Raw genomic sequence first — 18,613 nt, 5'->3', positions numbered from 1 at the left:
TCCTAAGATTTCTTATAGCTCCTTCTTATAGCTCCTATTTCTTATACCTCCTGAAAACGTTAAAATTTATCTTAAAAAAAGACTGAGGACTCAAAATAGTTGATTTTTCTCACGTGCAGTATACACTTTAACAGCTATGGTTTCATTACGCATAAGGTGGACATTACCGGTGACTGTGTTAGGATGAGTTCCTGGGGTTCTGTGATCTCAGGTTGCTTCTCTTATCTGAGTGAGGGATAATTCTTATTCACCCTGAAGCATCAAATATCCTCCGGGCTTGAAAAAACGATCAAAGAGCTGTGACTATCTTTATCCCAAAGATGAAATTTGGTTTACTAATTTTTAATTGTTCACCTTTCATTCTTACATTCCATATTGAGGACTTGGCAGGTAGGATCTAGCAATGCCATAATCAATACCACTTTAGTATAGATACAGTATTTTCCTTCATGGATTTCAGACTGAATTTTTGCCAATTAGTTGTGTTGTTTTCAATGTTCCTGGGCTAGGGGGAAGGACAGTTATAGAAGGGAAAGTGTTTTATTAATATTGCATAAGAGATGGTGAAAAGTGATTGACATGTTCATGGCCCCACTATTAATAGTCACACAACGTGACACCTACAGGCTGGATTTCACACAAGGCTCCGAAGAGTCCACAAGACTTGATGATGAAATCAAGTCCCTCAAGTCCCTGAAGTAACTTCCCATCTGCGTTTCCCTATCTCATTGCTGCACATCCTTCAAAGTTCAGCTCCTATCCCACTCTCCCAACAGATCACTTCAAACATGAATTTGGCTCTTCTCATTCACACTAAAAATTGTATTTTTCACATATTCATTCTGTGTTTGGAGAAAGGCAGCCAACTTTGTACTTCCTTGCGGAAGTATTTATGTGCACAGTGCTTTTTACCCCCTCCCAAAAAAGGTTTCTGATAAATATTTAAACTGCCTGAAGTGTTTCAACCTCGTTTTTTGAGATGTAAGTACCTCACACATCATAGAGCTCAGTGACCCATTTTTATATTTCATTGCTTCAAATGCTTCAAACTATGGGAAATCTTTGGTAAAAATAAAGACAATAAAATTTTCACAATAACTTTCCACAAAGCATTGCACAACAATGTTCTTTAGTACACATGAAATAATACAGGAATGTTCAGAGTCCTCAGTGAGGAAAGTAGCTGTACAATAGTCATAGTTCTTCATTTTAAAACAAAACTGTTTTCATAAATATTTAAAATATTTCCTAGGTTCTTATCACATATTAACATTTGTATTTCAATCAGTGTGTTGAACTTTATCTTATTATTAAAATAAAAACAATAGTTACAGAAGTGTGTTTTTCTGTTGCCTATGATGGCATTAAGTATCCCCCCCAACAAATTCTGCTCACTTCACACAAAACTAGAGGGAGGTAATGAACTTAAAAATCAATATGGTTCTCAACCAAGCCCTCTGTGGAAAAGAGGAAAATATTTCATGTCTATTGTTACACAGACATTTCTCTGGTGGTTTATTTGTGCAGTCTCAAACTTGACCAGCTTTTAGTTGATCTAAATGACTTCTCAGCTCAGGACACAACTCAAGTAGCAGCAGTTCCATCAGCACCTGAACCAAGAAAGAAGAAAAAAAGTAGGAAAATACGGAGTTTCTTTTTTTTCTCTAAGGGTTTACTCATAATATTTATGTCTTAAGAGAAAGTCTCATTTTGGGTCTGAGATGCTTCTCCATGAACAAGTTATTCTCCAATAGATGGGACTAATATAATATAAACTCCATTTAGTATCAGACGGATTCATTTCATGGTCTCTTTGCCATTATCACACCATCAACAATAGTTAATACTGATAATTATAATCAGACGGATGACTGGGAAACAGTTTGCTTTCCCGAAATAAAATTAAACAGTCATGTAAAACTGTCACATGCATCTCTCCCGTGACAGAATGGGAAAACTGCACACACTGGAGGCACTCTTTTTCTTTTTCCAAACTGAACAACTGAACAGTCAGACAAACAAAAATGAAGCTGAGTAGATAATGGGTTCAGAGTTACAAGTAACAGGAATGATAAGTACACAAGGGGTTAAAATGAACTCCCATTTGTGAACGGAAACATCAGATTGAATTAATAGCTGGTCCTCTGGTTGGCTTTAAATTACTCACATATAACAGATGTTTATTGGCTCTTGTTTCTTGCAGTGCATTGAATATTTTTATTATACCATGCCGGGCGTTTTGCTGTCCAACGAGGCTCTGAAGCGTATCTGAAAGATTAAGTTTACATTCTGTGCTGTTACCAATAAAGTACACAGTCTATGCATATCCAGTGAGGGAAACAGTACATGATGTATATGGAACAAATAAAGGCACTGGGGCATGAGGAACATGAACGATTGGTTCTTTCAAACGTTTAAAGAGAAAATAGCTTTATTTAGAATTTTCAACAGAAGGCATTTATACAAACTACAATTTTAATATATTGCTACCCAATTAAAAAATTAATCTCTCTGAACAGTGTACTTTAGCAGGGTTTTTAAAGCACAAAATTTATTATCTGTCCTAAAACATTTTTCTAAGTAAAAGAAAGCATTATAACCACTACTGTTCTTATTAAGATTCTCAGTATAATTTCTTAGCAAAGGACATGTTTTAAAAGAAAAAAAAAGTGTGATCATTTTTCTTGTAAATAAGGTTTCCTGAGAGATGTAAGTGGAAAACGCCTTACTAGGGTTAACGTTCGCCCTTTATCTCTGTATTTTTCAGGATCAGAAGCCAGGTCTCACCTGGGATGTTTTCAAGCAACTTCTGCTGTGCCCTCTGCTTTGTGGCCTGACTCTGTTCTTCGCTTCTGATTGTGGTCGGTGGCGCCAATTTCCCATTTGGCCAAAAAGCATCCCGGAAAACACTGATGTAGTAAACCAACATTTGCTCACTGAAAATCCAGTTCACTGTGTCCCGGATTTGTCTTTTAAGAGAAAAATATTTCTTGGATGAGGTTTTTAAAAGTTGTATACTCTATTCTCAAAAGGCATTTATCAATGGGTAGGTGAAGATACAGCCTGATCTAAATGTTTGATGAATAAACTAGGAATTGGATTTTTAAACTCTGGCTCTGAAAGGTATTCCTCATTTTGGTGGTACTGGATGACCAATCATTCCCAGAGCTCACTTTTCTGTTGGTACCGACCTCTCCAAATGTCTGCTATGTAGTACCCTGCAATCGGTAAGGACAGGAACCCAGAGGAGACCGGTTTGAAACCTGCAGCTACTTTAACTGTGCACAGTACTTAACTCACTAACTTCTCCATGGGGTGATGTAAATTGAAAACATAAATCATTTTAAGACTGGTAAAAGTGGTCTGGGAAGCTTTCCTGAGCTCCTGAAGTCTTGGGGGAAGAACCTGGCTTTTTCACTAGCTGTCTCTTGGTGTTGCTACAGCAGATCATGCTAGGCAGAGTGCCCTGACCCAGGGTAAGCATTTCACATGCTCACTAGGCAAGGGAAAAAAAAGATACTACCTTTCTTTCTTTTCTTTAAGATTTTATTTATTTATATGAGTGAGTGAGAGAGAGAGAGAGAGCGCGCGTGCAAGAGTGAGCACAATCCAGACGGTGGTGGAGAAGCAGAGGGAGAAGCAGACTCCCTGAGGAGCAGGAAGCCATGTGGGGCTCTATCCCAGGATGCTAAGACCATGACCCAAGCAGAAGGCAGATGCTTAACTGATGAGCCATCCAGATGCCCCAAAATATTACCTTTCATCTTAAAGTGGAAGCCTTTGAAAAGATACATTGCTAGAGTATTCCACACTTCTCTGGGAATAAAAGTTGGGCAGACATTTGACTTGCACAGTTACAAATAAATGGCTTTTATCTGGTTATGTAGCTCTTCCGCATAGCCCTGTCTCATTAGTCATTAGTAAAATGCTAACCCATTCCAGGATTTCTGCTGTCAAGAGACAAGTAACACAGTTCAAAGAGCCCAAGAGCAGTTGTGAGGTTGGAAGGGGAAAAGGGGGAAAGAATCATCTTGTCAGTGCCAGAAAATCTTGAAATTTCAAATTCAATTCATGAATAATAATAATAAATCGAAAAGCCTTCAAGAATCTGACTTCCTAACTATTTAAAGAGACAATGTAAGGCTTTCAGAAATACTATCTGAAATAGAGGTTTCGAGCCGTGGTACTTTGCACAGGAATCAGTTACTATTGATGTCTATAAACTCCAACATGCGTCAAAACTATGTTAATTCTGTCCGTAACTACATGTCTCCTACGATACTTCCCTATCCTGCTTAGAACTGGGCAATTCAGGGATGCCTGGGTGGCTCAGTTGGTTAAGCGTCTGCCTTCGGCTCAGGTCACAATCCTGGCATCCTGCCCCACAACGGGCTCCAGCCCCATGTCAGGCTCCCTGCACAGCTCAAAGTCTGCCTCTCCCTCTGCCCTTCCCCACCTCCCCATGCATGTGCTCTCTCTCAAATGAATAAAAAAAATCTTAAAAAAAAAAACCTGAGCAATTCATATCTAGACCAAATAAAATAATTAATTTAATGGGACTTCTGCTTTAAGAGAGAACCTGCCAACCTCCTACCTTAAAAAAAATCTACATGAAAATGCAGACAGCTTGATTTTTCTGTAGTCTTGCTTTGAGTCACTCACTGGCACTACATGAAGAAATTAAGTAAGAAAATTTCAATTTGCAATTTAAAATTAGCTAAATGACTCTCACAAAAGGCCATCACCTAAGTATTTTCTACCAATTTAAGTCTGACTCTCAATTAGCCAAAACCATAGGAAGCTTTTGAATCAATTCTGGTATGTGAAATTATAGTTGGTACAAGGCAAGAGGCACACATTGTACCACTGCTTAATTTTATGATGTGTCATCTCTTGTAAAGGCAAAAATAGCAAAGGGCCAGGTGCTCCATCATTTCTCTACCTGATAAAAAACCCACTGAAATGAACAGCTTGAAAACCCTCTACATGATGCCCCTCCTCCAAGTCCCATGAAAGTAACTGCCAAATGTATTCACTGCTCACAAACCACGGCTGCTCATTTTTAAGTAAGAGCCACTATCATAGATAGGAGCAAGGAAAGTATGCATGGTTTGCTGAAACTGAAAAGGAAAACAAATTAGCAAGTATGGAGTACTGAGAAATATAGGGCCATGGTGGAATTTTCTTTATCTAAGGCCTGTCTATGTAACAGTTAAGAGGCTCATGTTAGACTGAAATGGTAAGATATACGGGCCATGTTTCAGATTAAAACAAAAGGTTAGATAACTAAGTAAACTAAATAAGACACTAATATCATTTTTTAAAGATCTCAGAAATTGAAATGAACTTTTGCTTATGACCAAAAGGAAACTATATTCTATTTGTGAATAAGTCAGAAGATAACCTGTTCTTCACTATGTTTTCCTTAAAAAGTTATGATTTATATGATAAACATTTGTACGAGGTTACTGTGGTGGTTTTGATAACTGATCTTTCACATGGGAAAATCCAATAATTTCATCTTGAAACATACTTTGCTGTGATTTCTCCCCCTTATCTTTTAGCATAAGTGATTCACATTTTTATTGTGCAGGAAGTCATGTTATCTCTTGAAGAGTACTGGATATAAACTCTTATGTATAGCTTAGAATACACATATGGCTTATAATACTGTTATATGTTATACACATATATCTCAATGGATGATATTAAGATATTAACTATAAGAGGGATTACTATTTTAATGTTATCCCAACTTGGAAAAAAAAATATGGTTTGCATTTCCCTCCAAATAAATATATGTCATGTGATGCTCATCCTACTTTCATTTCGGGTTAGAGTCTAAGCCGTAAACTGATTCCCATCTTATAACATAAAAACGCTGTATCCAAGATACCCCAACTGGTCATCATGATCAAAAGAGAACTTCACAGAACTTTTTTGTTTTTGCTTTTGTTTTTTGTTTTTAAATAACCTCTACACACTCAATATGGGGCTCGAACTCACAACCACAAAAGTCTCACACTCCACAATTTAAGGCAGCCAGATGCCTCTGCAGAACAGTACTTTCTGGCCCTTTCAGCCAGAATGCTGAAGATAGCTGAAGCTTTGATCATCTAGTTCATCATGCATTCTATGGGAGAAATTATTTCAGAAACCTGTCTCTCTATCCAATCTTAGAATAATAGCAGCAACAAAATGAGAAAATACAAAACCTTCAGCTAGAGAGATCACTGGCTACCATACCACGAGTTTAATAATTTGACCATTAAGGCAAAAAGTAAGGCATGAACTCAAATACTAATGTCATGTAACTCACTTGTTGATGGTTCTCCCAAATGTGACCTGAACGAGAGCAATTAATGTTCTTCTCACCCATTTAAACACTGAAATAGAAATCAGAGGAAAAGAATTTGCACAGTATACCACAATGATGACATTTTCACAGCTGCTAAAAAGCATAAATTCTTATCACTTGACACAATCCAAGTCCTGACACCAAAGTCAAGACTATGATACCTGCAGAATCTGGGTCTAGGTTAGCAAACTTCTGTCCCCCAAAATTCTCCTAAGCTTTCATTTTCTACATAGCAACTGATGAGAGAAAACCTAAGTTTTTATAGTTTTTCAATGCCTGAACAACCAGCTGAGCTAGCAAGTGGAAATAATACTTTATTTCACATGTCTCCGGGCTACTTAGATGTCTGTTTTCTGCTAGCAGACAGTGCAATGCCTATTTTAGATTTCTGTCTGGCTTGTCGAACCCAATTTTCTCACACACTGCTCTGAATGAGAAACATCTGTGGTTCAATATTGACAAATATTTTGAAATATTAATGAATGGGTGGATCTAACTTCCCATTTGGATAGTAGTTTGTAGATCACTGCATATTTTTATGTATTTTATGCCTTTGGAAGAAAGGTGAACTTCGAAGAGCTGGGTCCCTGAATGAGAGGTGGGTTCAGTGCTCTCTTGGGCCACCTCGCAGAGCTGCTGGGCACAAACCACCTTCTCTGAGCCTCAGTCTCCTCATCTGTTCAAGGAAAGAGTAACATGTGGTTTTCTGCCTTAAGGATCTTGTTGATATTTTATGAGAGCGTTGTGAAAGGTTTTACAGATCTAAACTTTTATTACTAACATGGAGAGATATTTTTACAGGTACCAAATATGAATATAAGCCAAAAGAAGGCAAACAAATGATATGAGGTGGGTGCTTGAGTGGCTCAGTCGTTAGGCGTCTGCCTTCGGCTCAGGTCATGATACCAGGGTTCTGGAATCGAGCCCCGCATCAGGCTCCCAGCTTGGCAGGAGGCCTGATTCTCCTTCTCCTACTTCTCCTGCTTGTATTCCCTCTCATGGTCTCACTCTGTCAAACAAATTAGTAAAATCTTAAAAAAAAAAAAAAAAAAGAAAGAAGGAAGGAAGGAAGGAAGGAAAGGAAGGAAGGAAGGAAGGAAGGAAAGGAAGGAAGGAAGGAAGGAAGGAAGGAAGGAAGGAAGGAAGGAAGGAAGAAAGAAAGAAAGAAAGAAAGAAGAAAGAAAGAAAGAAATGCTATGAGGATATTTCCGTTCTGCAAACTGGAATCTACACCAAGTTTTCCATCTATATAAATTTCCATTCATTGAAATGTTTAGCTATTCACACATAAGCAAATGAGAAATTCAAGCTTAGCTATAAGAGTTCAGGGTTCCTGCCCAGTTAGGAAAACCTAAAAGAACTAAGTTCATAAACACCTCTGTACAAGGAAAACCACCCAAATAAAATCAACAATTAACACAGACTTGAAAACATTCTAAAGTTATTTCTAACTTTTTAGATGGACCTAAATGTCCAGTTAAAGTAGTGTTGTTAATCTTTCAAGTAAGAGTCAAGCTTTGGAATCAGAACTATGCTTCAAGAGTGCCTTTAATTTTTTATGGAATTCAGAGCACGCTGAGAGCAAGCAGACGTGTTCACTTTAGGCTGTCATTTCGGCTGGGAGGAGCATGCCTGCCAGTGCTGATAACTTCACTCTGGCTTTCCAGGGCAGGAGAGAGGCAGCTCCATGCAGAGGGTCTGAGGACAGGCAGCTGTCAGAAGAATGCCTGACAGACGAGCGACAGTTACTGATTTTTTTAAAGGCTGTCTCACTGATGCCCTTTTGAACACTGAACTAGAGCAGGAACCACAAAATGTCTTTCGTGCAAATTCTCTCCCATCACTGATCTGTGCCTTTACTACTTTCTTCCTAGCCTCTCCTGGTCCCCAGACCCCAAACCACACAGGAAACAGCCCTAGTATTTCTTCCAAGGACTCATTTGTTCAGAGACAGAAGCAGCTGCAGCTACTCTAGAATTTTGCTGATGGCAACGATATCACATCTCATTATAAATGATGTTCTATTTATTCCCCTCTGAAATGTCACTGGCAAAACCAAATATGCTTCTGAGTAGGCATATGATGGAGGAAAGCCACACTGCAAAGACAAGACTTTGTCTCTCGGTCTCTGGATCACAAAGAGCACAGTGCCGAGAGCTGAAACACTGCTTCCTCCGCTCTGGGGAACAGGGAGGATTCACGATTTAATGGGCCAGATCTCACTGAGGAAGAGTCAGACTTTGGGTGGAGAACTAGTTGTTTCTGCCTACAGTGAACCAAGGCAAACATCAGTTTATACCTTAGAGTGTTTAAAATATGGAACAGGGATAGCTTTTTCATCTGAGAGCATCTCTAGCATTTGGATGATATTCTCTCATGGATATTTCTTAATTTCACTATCTCCCATTTCTAAAGTTCAGCTTAGTTCCAATTTTTCGTTACTGAAAAGATGCTAAAATGAATACCCCCTTATGTATAAGCCTAGGCCTGTAGTTAGACTGGGGTTTACTACTTAACGTGAAGCACATGCTGGAACTCCTGTGCTGTAAATTCACCGGAGGAAGACTCTACATCTGATATACTTTTGTTTCCTCTACAGAGTGGTATCTAAAATATATGTTCCCAAAGTGTTGTTGATTGTTTTAGCTTTGGCTTATTGATGGCCAAAATAATTAATTCTGGCACTTAAAACTCCTAGCCCACATTCTTCCCCCCAAGGGAAGAGATGCTAATCTGAGCCGACAGAGCACAGGGCAGTCAGTCACAGGGCAACACATCTAGCACTGGCTGGTAGCATTCCTGAGCTTTGCTGACCCTGACTCCTCTCCTCCGCTTCTCTTCTAGGTGGGGAGGTGTGCCTTCAGGCACCTGTCCTAGCTCTAGCTAGTCCTGAGGCTCCAGGGACACTGAGTACACTGGTCTCATGATTTAGAGTGTTGGGGGTCTATGGAAGCTGTGTGTGGACAGAGGGTCCTCTTTAGGACTCAAGACATGCCCAAGTAGTATGGTTTGACCTTTTACCCAAGGACCACTTTGGGAGAGAAGCACCTGTGTGGGTCTTAATGAAAATATTTTCACCCTCTTTTTGCTCTTGTTTCTTCTAAGTACATCTCCCTCAAGTACTACTGGGTAACACTTCTCAACTGGACACTGACTCTTTTGGACAGGACAACTCTGTGTTGTGGGAGGCTGACCTGTGCATTATAGGAAGTTTAGCAACATCCCTGGCCTCTACCCACAAGACGCCAGTAGCACCATTCCCCAAACTGTAACAACCAAAATGTTTCCAGATATCACCAAATGTCCCCTGAAGGACAGAACTCCCCCACCCTTCCAGTGGTAACCACTCTTCTATGGGAACAAAGGTGTAGTTGAAGGGTAAGGTTGAAGCACGCCTGTGTCCCTGACCATAGCACACCCTACCAGCACCAAACCTCACCTTGAACAACACGGCTCCTTCCTTGGCTATGCAAAATTAATTTTTGTATACCTTTTGGGGATAAAGCAATGAGGCCATGCTAAATCACAGAGAAGAAATTCAAGGCATTCTATCTATATTCAGAGGAACATGGTATACAGTAACTCACCCAAAGTTCTGCAAGTGCAGAGATAATTATCTGTTAAGGTCATGGCCTCAGATTCTACCATGGTGTCTCATTGGCTCTTGAAAGTATTTGCTGATGAATGAATGGATATAACTACACATTTGATTCAGGAAGGATATTATGAGAGAGGGATATTATGAGAGAGAGAGAAAGAGAGAGAGAGAGAGAATGTGTGTGTGTGTGTGTGTGTAACCACATAACAGCAATAACCATTAAATAATAACAAAGAAGCTTACTTCCTCGAAGTTCAAAGATCTCCCCAATCAACATGAAACATGGTTCAGCCAAGGCATCTTTCCTCCCATCCACATCATCACCATAATCTGACAGGTCACTGTCCTCTTCTGCCTCCTCCTGGGGGTACAGAAAGATCAAAGGAAGCAGATCAATTATCCAGGAAAGTTGGTAGAGCTGTTCTTTCCTTTCAAGTGTATATTCCAACTATGTGCTCACGTTTCAACCTTAAGTACTCTTTCAACTATCCTACATGCAGAAATCTATGCATTCTCAACACAGGCCAAAATGTGTGTCTAACCTCAGGGAAAAGCTTGATGTTAAAGCCTTAGCCAAGGTTTAAAATACTTTAAGAAACCTTCAAAAAGACATTCCCCTAAATCTGCTGCAAAAATGGCATGACCTTTCCATAGCTCACCTCTTGATGGGAGAAGAAGTCACGAGGAAGTCTTTCCAAAAATGAGGATAATGAAAAAGTGGATTTTTTCCCCTGCACATCAATAACCTTGAGGTAGTCAGGAGAAGGGCTCAAAAAGGCATAAAGTGCTTCACTCTGACACAGTCTTTCATCCGAAAGCAGATTCTGGGGAGGAAAGAGGGTGCATTACTCTTATGGAGGAATACGGCCATGTTGCCGGAAACCACCACAAACAGGGGCAAGTAAGGCACGAAGGACTGCATTGGGGATTTATTTTCACAATTCCAGACCCAAAACCATTTCCCTCTCCCCCTGAAACAGAGCATTGAGATGAATTCCGATTATCTTAATTGCAAGCAACCCCTGCAGGTTAACTGAAGCACCCTAATCACCCTGTTTGTGGGAGAGGCTGTGTGGACAACTGCTCAGTGCAACAAGACATCCGGCTTCGCACACAGCTGACAGAACCAGGGACCGCTGCCTGCGAATGTCAACTTCACTCCATCCAGTGGAAATGGAACAACTTACACATTCGCACACTCAACCACCCTTTTATGGCTGGGTTCAGACTTTGTACATCAGCCAAAAAAAGACACTTTGAGTTGTCACATGGCACTGAACACCAGGCAGGAGTTTTCTCCCCATGCTGCCATCTTCTAAGCAGTGCTTGTTCACATAATTATGGAACTGTTCAAGACTAGAAATGTCCTTAAGTTCTTTATGTATTTATCTGGCCTCCGGAGATAGGAAAAAAGAACATAAATTAACTTTTATGTCCAAGCAGGTGCTACTGATAGGACAGTAAGATTAACAACATAACCACAAGAATGTCTAAATGTCTAGTATTAAAAGATACAGTGTTTACTATGACTTCTCTCATATCTGGAACTTAAGAAACAAAACAAATGAGCAAAGGGAAAACAGAAAGAGAGGCAAACCAAAAACTGACTCTTAACTCTAGAGACCTGATGGTCACCAGAGCGGGGGTTTGGGGGGATGGGTGATAGAGGTGATGGGGATTGAGGGCACTTGTTGTGATGGGCACCAGGTGTTGTATGGAAGTGTTGGATCACTCCACTGTACACCAGAAACTAATATAACACTGTATGTTTGCTACTGGAATTTAAATAAAAACTTGAAACCAACAACAACAACAAAAAAAGGATAAAGGGTTTAGGAATAATGAGACCAGTGGGAAACAGTGTCCCACTGATGATGTAATCCCCTTAGGGGAGAGGGACGCTGGGAGCACACAGAACTTCTGACATCAGAGCCTGGGGTGGCAGAAGAGGTTAAGATCTAGTCTCAGAGGACTTGGTCCCTGACAGTCACATTACATTTGTTCAGGTGAAGGTTGAAATCCAATGAACTCTATGACTCCCTAGAACAGGCACCTGTGAAAACATCCAGTACTGCCACACTGGGGACAGGGGCTCCAAGAGGGACGATCAACATTCCAGTGGTTGTTAGCTTCCTCTGTCCTGCAGAAGACTGAACTGGAAATGGGCAAGTTCTGCCCAGATGGAGAGAAGGAGATTAAGCGGGATGGGGAGCTGATGTCACTATTACTTTCCCCAGCCCTGGAGCCCAATAAATAGGCCTTTATTCCTTTTGCAGAGTATCAAATGTTCAATCATATGTACAGATGGATTAGATGGCAGGAGATATCCTCAGCATTATTTTATAAAATAGTAGGAAACGTTAACTAATGTTAAGTCTCAAAGTTATTACAATCAACATAAAGAGATCATGAATGGTGATAAGACTTTGGCCTAAATTATATTCTATTACGAAGGAAAATAATCAGATTAAGTACATAGGAAAAGTGAGAAATTCTCACAGATTTCTGTGGGACAAGATATAATTGGGGTTTTATCATTTTTAAGCTCTCTGGGGATGGCATCCCATTTCCAACTCCTTCCCTCCAAATACTTATAGCATGTTATTCTATTCTGGTAAAGACCTCAGATGACCATTAAGTGTGTGATGCAGGAAGGGGTAAGACATTCCAAGAAGAGTGCACAGCACGTGCATACCCAGAAGCAGGACAGAGCACCACAGGAGGGGAATGGCTGGGGCAGGTGGTGTGCCTATGTGAGCAGGAATGAAGAAAGATATTAGCAACAGTATGGCCAGGAATGAGTAGCTACGTTATTTTTTTTTAAGATTTTATTTATTTATTTGACTCAGAGAGAAAGCACAAGCAGAGGGAACAGCAGGCAGAGGAAGAGGGAGAAGCAGGCTCCCCGCAGAGCAGAACTGGACGCAGGGCTTGATCCTAGGACCCTGGGATCCTGACCTGAGCTGAAGGCAAATGCTCAACCAACTTGAGCCACCAGGGTGCCGTGAGTAGCTAGGTTATTAGGTATCTGTGCGATTCGTGTGCTTCACTAGAAAACCGTTTGTCATAAATAAGCAATCAAGTAAACATACACTCAGTGAAATCTCTTTTTCTGGAAGGTCCTGTGGACCCAATAAAAGACGAAGCATTCTGCACCGTACTTTTCCTGTTTGTGGTTGGTGGGACAACACTTTGAAACGACAGTCTGCTGTATAACCTACCTAAATACATTCAGTGGTTAAGGCTTTATCAAAGAGTCTTTGAGGAAATGAAAAACAATCTAAATTATTATTTCCTCACTTAAAATTCTCTTGATTAAAAGACAAAAGGTCACACAAAAGACACCACTGTTTCATCTGGCTTAGCTGCAGCCTGTTCATGTCCCCATGACCTATCGGCAGGGTCTCAGAGTGCAGTTTCTCTTGGCACAAGAGCAGAACTCACTAACCCACTTTCACGACCACCAATCCAATAAAGGCACATTTGCGCCCTTCCTGTGCCCCCGAAAGTGTCGGTCCAGAGTGTGGGGTCTGCGACAGCAGGAAAGGCCAGACAAACAGAGACCCTCCAGACAGCAGAGGCTGGAAGGAAACAAGAGAGTCAGCTGGAGGGTTCCAAAGCTATATACCTAAAGCTTAGAAATCCTGAATTTTGAAAAATACACTTCTATTTCACAATGAGATTGTTAGCTCATCCAAATGATTTAATCATGTACAGTGTGGGAGTGAGTTTAATTATTTCCTAGATATTTTGAATCAGCAACAAAATGGTAGTATTTCAGTTTCAAATTCTCATGTAAGAGCATTTAAACTTTGGGGATTCTCTAATCCAGTTCTGCCATAGTTAAACTCAGAGAGTTTTTCAAGGTATAAATTGTTTTATTTCCTAAGGGAAATTTACTCTATATTACATTATATTATATGCACATAGATACACATATTTATATATTATTATATTATAAAATGAAAGTTTCCCTCAGGGAATAAAATAATTTGCATCTTGGAAAAACTTTAGGATACATATATACATAAAATACACACACATCTATAAATATATAGAGAGAGCGAGTGAGAGAGAGAGAGGAAGATAGGAATAGTGGAAAAAAGAGACTAACGCTTTCAAAGAGACTCTGACTTAAATCTATTTTAACAATGACCCATACTTCCGATTGAACAACTATGTTTTAAAATAAAGCCTTCACTAAGAGTTTGGCAACATCTATTATTTAAAAATCCCAGGCCATCTAGCTACCACTATATAGCCAAAAAGTGTTTCATGATGCAAAGTTCCATGCCTCCAAAGACTTCATGGGCTTTGGGGTCCATGCTTTGAGTAAATTAACCATCTTCTGAATACAGAGGGACCAGCTAAGGAAAAAGAAATATGTTTGGTCTTATTCTCTAAAAATGGACTGAAGACAAACAATAAAGCATTTAGAGAAAATCAGGAGAGTATCTTTAGGACTTTGGAGTAGGCAAAGATGTCTTAAGAGGCACAGAGGCATAATCATAAAAGACAAAATTGATATAGTGGACTAAATTAAAATTGAGAACTTCTGTTCACGAAAAGAAATCATTAAGAGACGGAAAGGGCCGTCCACAGAAAGGGAGAAGGTATTTGCAACGTAAGTGGTCTGACAAGAGATTCACATCTAAATCCCATGCAGAAGTCCCACAAGACGGTGTGGAAAAGATGGGCAACATGACGGAAGAGCAGACTCAACTTGACCAGACAATTCACCAGAGAAACTATCCAAGTAGCCAGTAACACCCAGACTGGTACTCCACTTCTTTAGCCGCCAGGGGAAATGCAAACTAAAATCACAGTGAGATACCAGCACATACCCACCAGGAGGACTAAAAAGAAACAGGCAGAGAAGAGTTGGGGATGAGGAGGGGGAGCCATCAGAACCCTGACGCGCTGTGGTCACAGTGTAAAAACTGCCACAACCACTTGGACAAACGAAGAAACCCAGACCCGGAGGTACCACACAACACAGATTCACCACAAGTTAAGTACCAGTTTATAGAAGTCTTCTTCAAGATAGCCTCCACTGGAAATGGTCCAAATGCTCATCAACAGTGGAATGAATAGACCATAGTGTATTTGCACAATGAAAAACCTACACAGTCACGAAAGCAAATAATCTACAACCAGAACAGCACTACGGACAGATCCCCTGATCACAGTTGTTGAGTGAAAGAGGTCAGACACAAAGGAGTCTACACTGCATGACCCCATTTACAGGAAGTTCAAAGACAACTGTATCTGTGTGATTAATAGTTGGGATCGCCACCACCCTGGGACGAAGGCCATGATGGGAAGGAAGTACTGGCCTGGGTGCTGGTTACAGGGTGGACTCAGTATGCAGAAAAGGACAAGTTGCACTCATGGTATCTGTACTGTACATATTTTATATTTTCTGTATTTATATTTTGTGTGTGCATAGCATACTTTAATTATTTTTTTCTTTTTTTAAAAGATTTTATTTATTTATTTGACAGACAGAGATCACAAGTAGGCAGAGAGGCAGGTAGAGAGAGGGGGAAGCAGGCTCCCCACTGAGCAGAGAGCCCGATGCAGGGCTTGATCCCAGGACCCTGAGATCATGACCTGAGCTGAAGGCAGAGGCTTTAACCCACTGAGTCACCCAGGCACCCCCATACCTTAATTATTAACAAACAAACAAACCAAAGATATTTTGAGGATCTGGCACGACCTATAAGACCAGAAAGCAAATAAGCAAGCTCTTAGAATGATGACAATTTAACCCCAATAACTAATTTTTCCTTTCGTATCCAAAACTTTTCAGTTGCTTACCTGTAAAAACTTATTTAATTGATTCTTTGACTTTTCCATAAACTTGTGATCTATAGATTTGAAAGGCAGCTTGCTGAGAGAAGGCAACTGGACTTTTTTTAAAGAAGGGAAACACTGTGGAGGAAAACATTAAATGTTAGCATCTCAAATCATATTTTCATTAAAAAAAAAAGTTTAGAATTATAATTAGAACAAAACAACCTTCCTCCTATACTTGTTCCTCTGAGGTTTGCAACTTGTTCTAATCAGGCTCATGGAGTCGAGAGGAATGGGACATTTGATGAAAAGAGCTAAAGCTCACCCCTAGGACTCTGAACGCCTGGGAGCTGGCCAGTGCTGATAAGGTAGATTCACACAACACACACCAAAGCACAAGACTCTAGGTGTGGACACCTGGCTCACGGGAAGAAAATCTTCCTATTAGAATGTGCTTTGTTTAAAGCATCTCTGTGAAAAAGTTATCCCATTTGGAAAAACAACAGAAAGAAAGATTATTATCCTTCAGTGGCAAACTGCAAAGTGGAAGTACATGAATAATAATATATCAAGAAATAATAACAGCCCCTTTGTGGACTGAGTCCTACATTCTGCCAGACACTGTGCTAGAAGCTCAGCGTGTGTGATAACAGCTCAAAGAGTTGGCAATTGTTATTCCGATTTCACATATGAGACAATTAAAGATCAGGATTAAAACCCAGATCCATCTGACCACAAATTCTGTGTTCTTCATGCCAGTTCCCACAGAGGACTCTGCCAGTCTTCCCCTCAGACCCTAGGAGGGCAGTGGGTTCCAAATGCTCCAGACTCTGCCTCCATTTCCAAACACTGGCCCTTCATGAAGGTACTGGGGCCAGATGAATACACTTAATGAACCAACTGGCATTGAAAAGTCAGTGAGCACAGCCTCTGCCTGCAATCGCTTTAACTGCTGTTGTCATCCTCCATGCACAGGAGTACCCCGCTGGCCTGGCCACAGCAAGAGAAGTCACTTGTAACAAGTGCATGCAAGTACTTTGGGTACTGGGGAAGGAAAAACTAGCCCTTCCCACAGAGCCCACAGAAGAATCAGGGGTACAATGGCATGTGCCCAAGGAGACATGCAAATCAGGGCTCAAATTTAGGGTACAATTTTCAAGAAATGAAGGAGGCAGTGAGAGTCAGAAGGGAAGATTAAAATTCACCAGGGACCTGAAAAGGTGCTTCTTGCCCCCGCTGTCAACAGGAAGGGTTCATACACAAAAATGAAAAGTCACAGGAGAGTAAATTCTAAAGGTAAGAAAAGAACTCCAGGGATCAGCTATAGATAAGGAAAATGAGACTAAAGGACAGACATGGAATTTTATAAGGTTTATTTCCTCTAAGGCTTCAGTCTACTTTTTTTTTTTTTTCAAAGAACATTTTCCATATACATTTTATTTCAAAATCTCCCCTAAATTCTTTTTTCTCCTTCCTTCTGTTTTTATCAGCAATTGGATGGATACTGAACTTTGGCTTCACACTGGTTTGTCACAGGGCAAATGACACACTTTTCTGTAGGATCAATTTTACTCACACATTTTGGGAAAAATGTAATTTTTTATTAAGACAGAGATTTCGCTTTCCACACTGCCACGGTGACAACATTCCCTTTGAGAAGTACTGGGGCAGGACACTTGATTTTTGGCCACCATCCTTTTAAAAGCACTCGAAGAAGTTACAGTATTCATAAGTTAGTGATACAAGTGTTTGTTTGTTTTTTTTTAAATCCCCTTAGGAGAAAAGGTTAAAGGAAACAGACACATTTCATTCACAGAAGAGCAATCTAATAGGTGACCACAGGATTTTACCGGTGTCTGTTCATTCTGAGCCAGAGAACAATTAACAGAAACAAAAGGAGAAGTGACCAAAGAATGCTTCAGTTGTCAGGGAAGAGGGCCGTCATCTTCAGGAGGAGGAGAGTTAGAAAAGATGCAGTTCCTGAGAAAGAAGGGAGCATAAGGAATGAAAAATAAGATGATCCGGATTCCAATATGGTTTGGGCCACTAGGAACAGGTCCTGTGATAGACTGATCAAACTCTCTGGGGTCAGCTCCTCTCCTCTTAAAATAAAAGAACTGACCTAAATTAGAAGGTTTCTGACATTTTTAACTAAAACTCACAGGAGGAAATACATGCTATGTTGCAACATGTGACACACACATACATGCATATCTACATATAAAATATAACCCACCCATAAAACTAAGAAGTACTATGAAACAATGCTCATTGCTACTACCACCACCACCAACATGATAATGCTTGGTAGGTGCCACACCTTCTTCTCAATGCTCCGTATGCATTTATTCCCTTAATTCTCACAAAAACTGTGAGAGATAGGAGACATGGCGTTATCCTATTCGAACTTTACTGACGAAGAGAGACAGCGAGACACAGTGACAAGTGCCAGGTCATATGCTACTAAATAGTACAGCTAGGATCCAAACGCACGCAGTGTGGATCCCGAGTCTGTGCTTTCGACCATAACACTTTATGACCCTTACTCTTTGTGCTGAAATCCAATATATTCTTTTTTTTTCTTTTTAAAAGATTCTATTTATTTACTTGACAGAGAAAGAGAGGCAGTGAAAGCAGAAACACAAGCAGGAGGAGAGGGAAAGGGAGAAGCAGGCCTCCTGCTCTGCTGAGCAGGGAGCCCAACATGGGGCTCAATCCCAGGACCCCGGGATCATGACCAGAAACGAAGGCAAATGCTTAATGACTAAGCCACCCATGTGTCCCTGAAATCTAATATATTCTATGCTCTTCTTGTCGATACAATCATTAATTGATTTCACCCACTAAAAGGTCACGACTGG

At 40.3% G+C, this 18,613-nt stretch overlaps 2 protein-coding genes across 10 annotated transcripts in view; one reads left to right on the top strand and one right to left on the bottom strand.

Moving 5' to 3' along the window:
• LRP2BP (LRP2 binding protein) overlaps window positions 1–2,876 on the top strand; it is a 38,112-nt gene extending 35,236 nt beyond the window's left edge. For 7 of the 8 annotated variants that reach the window (XM_032869916.1, XM_032869912.1, XM_032869918.1 and 4 more), the window contains one exon: window positions 2,768–2,876. The gene's annotated coding sequence lies outside the window, so the exon portion shown is untranslated. The remainder of the gene's footprint in view (window positions 1–2,767) is intronic. The other variant, XR_004384082.1, reaches the window with a different exon arrangement.
• SNX25 (sorting nexin 25) overlaps window positions 1,015–18,613 on the bottom strand; it is a 121,887-nt gene continuing 104,288 nt past the window's right edge. Inside the window, exons 13-19 of one of the 2 annotated variants that reach the window (XM_032869905.1) lie at window positions 15,777–15,890; window positions 10,616–10,780; window positions 10,200–10,317; window positions 6,320–6,413; window positions 2,788–2,969; window positions 2,168–2,268; window positions 1,015–1,610 (exon numbers count right to left, since the gene is read on the bottom strand). In XM_032869905.1, the coding sequence (XP_032725796.1) occupies window positions 1,530–1,610; window positions 2,168–2,268; window positions 2,788–2,969; window positions 6,320–6,413; window positions 10,200–10,317; window positions 10,616–10,780; window positions 15,777–15,890 (855 nt within the window). In that variant the 3' untranslated portion in view covers window positions 1,015–1,529. The remainder of the gene's footprint in view (window positions 1,611–2,167; window positions 2,269–2,787; window positions 2,970–6,319; window positions 6,414–10,199; window positions 10,318–10,615; window positions 10,781–15,776; window positions 15,891–18,613) is intronic. The other variant, XM_032869906.1, reaches the window with a different exon arrangement.

This window comes from Lontra canadensis, unplaced genomic scaffold, assembly GCF_010015895.1.
Source record: "Lontra canadensis isolate GAN:19392208 unplaced genomic scaffold, GSC_riverotter_1.0 scaffold39, whole genome shotgun sequence".
NCBI classification, from domain to species: Eukaryota; Metazoa; Chordata; class Mammalia; order Carnivora; family Mustelidae; genus Lontra; species Lontra canadensis.
This window is presented reverse-complemented; position numbering and strand designations above follow the sequence as displayed.